Here is an 8,655-nt window from a genome sequence, read left to right on the forward strand (position 1 = left end):
CAGCGCTTACAGACAAAGGACCAGAACAAGAAGGACACACAACTGCGCTGACTAACAACTTTTATTTGGGAAGGGAGCCTGTAAGCGCTGTTTGTTCTCAAGATGTTCCCCAACCAACTCGCCCAGCAACACACCTTTAGGGGTATCTTGAAATAAATAAATAAATAAATACTCAAAAAAGTATGAGGCCTTCATTTCTCTAAAAGCTACTTTAAATAGAAATTACAAAAAAAATGCTGACTGCACTGTAATGCAGGTGATAATCCAACATATAAAGCACTGGTTTAATCAAGTTGTATGGTCGTGCCTTCTTAACCTAGGAGTAGCATGCTTGACTCGACATCCAAGAGAACTGGAAGGTTGATTCTTATTCCGATTTTATCTTCCCACCTCACATGAACAACTCGAACTGGCAGCTCCTCCCAACTTTCTGATATCATGCGGTCCCGTTAAGTTGAACAAACCAGTTGCGCAAAAAAATCATTGGCCAGCCATGCAAGCTACCAGCTTCCAGCACCATGCAAGTGATTTCTAGCTCACAATGCCAACTTGTCTTCATGGCTACCACAGGGAGCTTACCAGAAAGGTTCGTTTGTCGGGATCTGCAAGCTCCTCCTCGATTTCTTTCAGCACCTCAACAGAGGTTGCCGGCCCGATTTCTTGGCATGGGCCTTCACTATACGCAGCTGCGTAGTTCCCTTTCAGCTCCTTAATGTCAGCCCGGACTTCCATCAGTAGCTGTGCAACCCGGTGGATCATGCCTGGGGAAAATCAAGCTCACAATGCCAACTTGTCTTCATGGCTACCACAGGGAGCTTACGAGAAAGGTTCGATTGTCGGGATCTGCAAGCTCCTCCTCGATTTCTTCCAGTACCTCAACATAGGTTGCCGGCCCTATTTCTTGGCATGGGCCTTCACTATACGCAGCTGCGTAGTTTCCTTCCAGCTCCTTAATGTCAGCCCGGACTTCCATCAGTAGCTGTACAACCCAGTGGATCATGCCTGGGGAAAATCAAGCTCACAATGCCAACTTGTCTTCATGGCTACCACAGGGAGCTTACCAGAAAGGTTCGATTGTCGGGATCTGCAAGCTCCTCCTCGATTTCTTTCAGTACCTCAACATAGGTTGCCGGCCCTATTTCTTGGCATGGGCCTTCACTATACGCAGCTGCGTAGTTCCCTTTCAGCTCCTTAATGTCAGCCCGGACTTCCATCAGTAGCTGTACAACCCGGTGGATCATGCCTGGGGAAAATCAAGCTCACAATGCCAACTCGTCTTCATGGCTACCACAGGGAGCTTACCAGAAAGGTTCGATTGTCGGGATCTGCAAGCTCCTCCTCGATTTCTTTCAGTACCTCAACATAGGTTGCCGGCCCGATTTCTTGGCATGGGCCTTCACTATACGCAGCTGCGTAGTTCCCTTTCAGCTCCTTAATGTCAGCCCGGACTTCCATCAGTAGCTGTACAACCCGGTGGATCATGCCTGGGGAAAATCGCATGAAGTGCAAAAATGAAACATTCATCTTTACTGTTGTGTTGTGTTTAATGGCACATAGGCATATAAGGCCATCATGCGCCAAACACAAGGTAATAGGGAATGTTTTCTGTGTGATTTAATAAAAATGTGGTGTAAAGGGCCTAGAAATTTTAACTAGCTAGTAATGACAGACAAAACGAGATGTGAGAATGGCTAATGGTAAAAGCTTTAAAAAAAGGGCAGGCAACCTCAGCGGCCATCCTTGGCTGGCCAAGGATGTCGAGGATCTCAACCAATCAAATAAAAGCCTCAGCCTTCTCAGGAATGAGAAAGCGGCTGAGGTGTATCATGCATTAAAGCGAGCCAGTGGTTCAATGTTTACAGTTTCTCGAGTAAGCCTGCTTCTTTTAAAAAGTTAAAAATAGAAGGTATGTTAACAATGGCATTATCATGTAAGAGCAGTGTTGGATGGAAAGGAATGCATTCTTTATAAAATTGACTGAAGTACTTTTTTCTTAGTTTTTCAAGTCTAACACGAGATTAAAATATGGTTAACCGTAAGTTCGTCTCCGCATTCTTCGCAAACAGGTTTGTCTTGTTTGGTTAGTAGAGAGTTGTGGGCAATGTGTGTGTGTCCAAAACGTAAACGACATTAAATGACTTCAAAGAAGCGTTCCTGATGAATGCATGATTTCCATTCTCCTAATATTGGTTTTATTAAGTGTAGCTTGTTATTTATCTGACTATTCCATATGCTCTGCCATTTGTTTCTCAGTCTGCTGTGAACTAGCTTCATACAATCATTATGTGGCATGCTCATTTTCTGTATTTCCTTGTGGGCTTCAGAGGCGCATGCGTCCGCTCTCTCGTTACCATCAATTCCAACATGGCTTGGAACCCAACATAATTTTATGTTATGTCCTTGTGTTATGATACTTGTTATGTTGTGTATGACAGTACCTATTGATGGCATGACTGCATTTCTGGACTAGTGCTTTCAGTGCACTGAGGGAGTCTGTGTAGATAATACTGTTTTCAATGTTCTTGCTTATTATTTTCTCCGTAGCAAGAAACACAGCATAACACTCGGGTGTAAAAACTGATGCACACTGAGGAAGCCTTACTATTTTATTACAGTTCCCTTCCACAACTGCACTTTCAACATAACCTGTAGTTTTCGATCCGTCTGTGTAGAACTCGGTGTAGCTATCATATTTTTTTCTTTAGTGTAAGGAACTCTTGTATGATGTGTTCTGCTGGAGTTTGTCTCTTGTCGAACTGTGTAAGACTTATATCACAGACCGATGGAAAACTGTACCAAGGGGCAAATGCGTCGCAGCGTTCTGCAACATTTGGTAATGTTTCTGATAAGTCAAGTTCTCGGCAGATCTCCTCAAACTGCATTAGCAAAGGCCTGGTTGAGTTGAGTTGAGTTTAATGGCGCATAAGCAACTAAGGCTATCATGCACCAAGCTCAGGGTATAAAAATTGTTTTATATAGATGTTATACAAAAGTCTAAATGAACGGCGGTGTAAAGGGCCTAAAAAGTTAATTCATGCAACCTAGTAAAAACTTAAGACAAAAGTTTAGAAGTGACTTATGGTAAAAGCTTTAAAGAGGGTCGGACACCTCAGCAGCCATCCTTGGCTGGGCAAGGATCTCGAGGTTCCCACCCGATGGAATAGGGACCTCAGCAGTCTTCTCAGGAATGAGAAAGTGGCTGATGTGTTTCAAAAACAAGTAAGGCAAGATGAGGTGTGTCAATAAATTGTAAAGCACGGGGTTAAATGCATGTTTCTAGAATTTATGTGTTACAGTTGTAACCTGTAGTTTGCTTAGAATATTTGCTTCTTGTAAAAAGTTAAATGTGCAGGACAAGTCGACGAGTGCATTCTCTCCCAAAACCAGTGATGGATGAAAAGGGATTTGTTCTTTGTAAAACCGTGTGAAATGTTTCTTCTTCAGTGTTTCGAGCTTTCGACATGAGTATAGCAAATGGTTTACGGTGAGGTCATCTCCGCATGCGTAACATATATGTTTGTCTTGTTTTGTTAGTATGAAGTTGTGTGTGAGGTGTGTGTGTCCTATGCGAAGATGGCATAAAATGACTTCCTTAATGCGTTCCTGGTGAGTACATGTTTTCCATTCGCCCAACACAGGCTTAACCAAGTGGAGTTTATTATTTATCGTATTATTCCATGTTGCCTGCCATTTATCCCTTAGTTTAGAATGTACTAATTTCATGTAATCTTTAAAAGGTAAATTTACTTCCTCAATTTGTTTGTTCCGGGCTTGAGCTGCGCATACATCTGCTTTTTCATTCCCTTTTATAGCGACGTGACTAGGGACCCAGCAGAATTTGACGTTTAGTCCGTGGGTAGTGACTGTTATTATGTTGTGTATGATGTCACCGAGTAGTGGCGTGACTGCATTTCTGATGTGAAGCGCTGTGAGTACACTGAGCGAGTCTGAAAATAACGCTGTTGCTTATGTTCTCGTTTAATATTTTCTCTACCGCAACCCAGATGGCATAACTTTCAGCAGTGAAGATAGATGCGTACTGCGGAAGTCTTATTATTTTTTCCCATCTTCCTTGTACTACGGCACTTCCAACACGATCGGCTGTTTTTGAACCGTCAGTATAAAAAGTTTCAAGGCCACTGTACCTTTCCTCGAGTGCAAGGAATTCTTGGATGATGTGTTGTGAGGGAGTTTGTGCTTTTCGGAACTGTGTAAGCGTGAGATCGCAGTCGGTGTGAAAATTATTCCATGGGGCAAGTGGCTCCCGTCTATCAGCCATGTTAGGTAATGTGTCAGCTATGTCAAGATTCTGGCATATCTCTTCGAACCTTAAAATCAGAGGCCTGGTAGCTTGTGGTTTGTTCCCGAATATTATTCTAGAGGGGCACTTTGTTATGATGGAATAACAGATGTGTTTTGGCAAGGATCTCACTTTGAAAACATATGTACAAGTAAGGGCATTTCTTCTGACTTCTAGCGGGGGTTCATTTGTCTCGACGTAGAGACTAGTTATGGGCGATGTTCTGTAAGCGCCGCATGAAAGGCGAAGGCCTGAGTTATGTGTGGGGTCTAGTCTTTTCAGATATGATGGCCGTGCTGATCCGTACACTACGCATCCATAGTCTGAGATGGAACGTGTCAAGGAGCGATAGATGTGTAGGAGGCATGCTCTATCAGACCCCCAGTGTTTTCGAGACAGTACTTTAATTATGTTCAGTGATTTAGTGGCTTTCTTTTTTAGGTTATTTATGTGGGGTAGGAACGTAAGTTTTCTATCAAATGTTACGCCCAAAAATTTATGCTCCCGTTTCACAAGCAGTACTGTTTCATTTAGGTGGAGTGTGGGGTCGGCCTGTAAGCCTCTCTTCAGTGAAAAAAGAACGGCGACTGTTTTTTGAGGGAAAAACTTGAATCCATTTCTTTCAGCCCAAATTGCCAGTTTGTTTAACATGAGCTGTATTTGTCGTTCACATGTTGAGAGGTTCGTGGAGGTGTACGCTATTTAAGATCATCAACATATGTAGAATACATAATAGACTTTGGCATTATTTTCACAAGAGAATTCATTTTCACAATAAAGAGAGTTGTACTGAGAATACACCCCTGGGGCACTCCATTTTCTTGACTAAAATTCTTCGAAAGTGTTGAGCCAAGGCGGACTTGGAATGAACGTCCAGAGAGGAAGTCCTTTATGCAGTTTAGCATCCTGCCGCAGATGCCTAGATCTGCAAGGTCACGAAGAATACCGAACCTCCACGTGGTGTCACAAGCTTTTTCCATATCGAAAAAAACTGCCAGGCAGTGTTGTCTGTGAATAAACGCCTCTCGTACTGTATTTCAAGGCGGACTAGATGATCGGTTGTTGAGCACGCTTTCCTAAAACCGCATTGATGTATATCAAGCAGTGTACGGGATTAGAGGACGAACATTAACAAGGACGAACATTAACCGGATATTAAGAACACTTTCAAAAGTTTTGGCAAGACAACTTGTGAGCGCTATGGGTCTATAACTACCGGGGGAACTTGGTGGCTTTCCGGGTTTAAGGAAAGGTACAATTACTGCTTTCTTCCATGCCTCAGGTAGCTTCCCGGAGACCCATTATTTATTAAAAAGCTTTAAAAGTGCTTCTACGGCAGGTTCTGAAAGATGGGCTAGCATTTGGTAATGTATTTGGTCTGGGCCGGGTGCAGTATGTTTACCGGCAGGAATTACTGTTTTGATCTCTTGCATTGTAATTAAATTATTGTAGGGTTCATTTGTATCACAACTTGTTGGCAGTCTTTGCTTCTCCGCTGTGTTTTTGTGTTTTAGAAAAGCTGCTGTGTAGTGTGATGAGCTGGAAATGGTAGAAAAATATTCGCCTAAAATATCTGCCTGTTCTTCTAAACTCGTCTGTACACCAGGAGCTGTCAGAAGGGGGACTGTGAACGGAGGGTAGTTGCCATTTAGCTTTCTGACCTTCTCCCACATTTGTTTAGACGTGGTCGAGCTGTTTATTGATGCAATGTAATTTTTCCACGAAGATTTTTCAGCACTGCGACGAATATATCGAGCTTTCGCTCTCGCCTTTTTAAATTTTATAAAATTCTCCTGTGTAGGGTGTCTCCGAAAAATGCCCCAGGCTTTGTTTTGCTTCTTTTTTTCTTCTTTACATTCTTTTGTGTACCAGTATTTGTGATTCTGGTTTACTATTCCAGAGGACTGAGGAATAGCTTGGCGTGCAGCGGCAATAATACAGTTTGTGAACAATTCGTTAAGTTCGTCTATACTCTGTTCGTCAGAAACGATTTTATCTAAGCTGGCTTCTTCATACAACAGTGCCCAGTTGGCCAAGTGCAGTTTCCACCGTTGCGGTTTAGTTGGGATTATTTCGGGTGAATGTGCTAAGCTAATTTGTATTGGTTAATGATCGCTCCCATATGGGTTATCTAAGACATCCCAATTAAAATCTGTAAAAATGGAGGACGAACTAAAAGATAAATCTATACAACTCATTCTTCCTGAGCTAGGAGAACAATAGGTTGGCTTGCCAGTATTTAAGAGACAAATGTTATTGCAGAGTATAAAATCTTCAATCAGTTGACCTCTAGTGTCGGTTTTCTCACTACCCCAAAAGCAGGAATGGGCGTTAAAATCTCCTATCATTAAAAACGGTTCTGGTAATTGGTCTAAAAGGTCTTCTAAGTCATGGGTTGTTATTTTATGATGAGGGCAGCACACTGTAATTGTTTTAAATGTGTGTAGGATGGCTGCTACGATTTCTAATCTAGTTTTAAGTTTGTTCGCGAGCTGCGACTCCATTTTTAACTATTATGGAAACGCCACCCGAAAGCCGGCTCGCCTGCTCTCGATCGCGGCGGAAAACTGTATAATTCTTACGAAAGTTATTTTTTTGGGGACCTAAATTTGTCTCTTGTAGACATAAGGCAACAGGAGCGTGCGCTCCTAGTATGTCTTTTATATCACTGTAGTTGTTTAGAAGTCCCCTACAGTTCCATTGTATTATGAAAGCCATCTTAATTTTGTGTTTCTAAAGGGTGAAAAGGTAGATCAAGTTGTCGATCGCCCCGTGACTCGGGGCCTGTCTTTTTTTGACCAATCCAGGGAGCTCCGCCGACCGTCCGACGTGGACGGCACGAGGCTGTCCTGGGTCGTGTCCATCCCCTCTGCGGAGGCGCTGGACGACCGTGCAGGAGGCATGCTGATTTTTGAGTTTGACCTCGACCTGTGGGAAGAGGTCTTGAGGCCCGCCGACCCGGGGGTCTGCGTTGCCTCCTTTGGGGTTTGCGGAGTAGCGCTAGCTACTCCACACGGGGGCGCGGGTGGCCCCGCCACAGGCTCACTGCGTGTGGCCTGGACAGGTGCCGTAGCCTGGTGTGGTGTGCCGCGCCCACACACCACATCGGCGAAGTTTGTTTTTGCAGCGAAGGAGAATTTGTTTGTCTGAGCGTATTTTCTTCGTGCTTCTTTGAAAGAAATGTTTTGTGTAGTCTTGAGAGTAATTATTTCTTTTTCTTTTTTCCATGAAGGACAAGCTCTGGAGTAGGCAGCATGGTCTCCTTCACGTCCGCGACAACTCTGAGCTGTGGCCAAATCTCTGGCAGTTGAAACATCTGCGTGGGTTGGGAATATACGGTCTTACATTTATTTTCAGATATCCGACTTCTATGCTTTCAGGCAGTATGCTGGTGTTGAAAGTGAGGATGAGCTGTTTCGTGTCAATTTCTTTGTTGTCCTTCCTGATCTTTATTCGCTGAACATTTATGACATCTTGATCGGTAAGGCCCTCAAGCATTTCTTTTTCAGAGAGGTGGACAAAGTCGATTTCAGATGTGACGCCTCGGACAGTGTTTAGAGATCGATGTGAAGTAACGGAGACAGTAATCTCCTCTATGGACACGAGGTTTGAGAGTTTAGAGTACTGGACGGTGTCATGCAATTCGAGCAGCAAGTCACCACTGGCCATTTTGGATACCTTGTACCCAAGGCCCAAGGTATCTGTCAAACTCTTTGCTACCAGGAACGGGGATATCAGTCTTGCTTGTTTTTCTTCTGCATTGCTATGTACAACATGGAATTTCGGGAAAGTTATCTTTTCTGGAAAAAGTCGCCTGCATCGGTCCGCCTTCTTTTCAGGTTTGGAAAGGGGGGTTTGGAAAGGTTTGGAAAGGGGGGGAGCCATAAAAAATGTAGTTGGTCACACACGGTTAACCCTCGCCGCCAGGAAAAACAGGAAAAAAAACGAAGAAGAGAGGAGGATACAGGAAAGTTGTAAGAAAGGAAATAGGAAAGTGAAAGATAGAGGGGCTTACAGGTAAAGGCGACTGCAGATTTCCTCCGGTTGGGTCAGGCCGGAGGTGCTGTCTACAGGAAGCTGGGGCCAAAGTGATGTGTTGCCTCCGCTGAGGGGCCTTAACTCTTTCCTGTCCGCGGGGAAAAAGGTGGTTTTCAGGTGATATCATTAATATTTTTTTTTCTTCAACAAAACTTGCTTGGTACAGGAGCGTATAGTACCGAATTGTAGAGGAGGAAATTCTCTTCACATTATTATTAGTCACAGTCAACATGTTTATTGAGTAAGAGATGAAAAAAAAAATTATCGGAAAGAAAATTGTAGTTACAAAGAAAAAACACAAAAATATCAAAGTTTCG

The 8,655-nt window shown here is 43.4% G+C and overlaps 1 protein-coding gene across 1 annotated transcript in view; it reads left to right on the top strand.

Moving 5' to 3' along the window:
• The window catches only part of LOC149360417 (uncharacterized), a 29,966-nt gene extending 21,552 nt beyond the window's left edge, over positions 1–8,414 (top strand). Inside the window, exons 3-4 of the mRNA XM_089572304.1 lie at positions 141–3,484; positions 7,108–8,414. Of these exons, the coding sequence (XP_089428430.1) occupies positions 3,462–3,484; positions 7,108–7,450 (366 nt within the window). The 5' untranslated portion in view covers positions 141–3,461 and the 3' untranslated portion in view covers positions 7,451–8,414. The remainder of the gene's footprint in view (positions 1–140; positions 3,485–7,107) is intronic.
• Positions 8,415–8,655: the final 241 nt, after the last annotated feature.

This window comes from Amblyomma mixtum, chromosome 2 (genome assembly GCF_055824585.1).
Source record: "Amblyomma mixtum isolate Tamu chromosome 2, ASM5582458v1, whole genome shotgun sequence".
In the NCBI taxonomy this organism is placed as follows: domain Eukaryota; kingdom Metazoa; phylum Arthropoda; class Arachnida; order Ixodida; family Ixodidae; genus Amblyomma; species Amblyomma mixtum.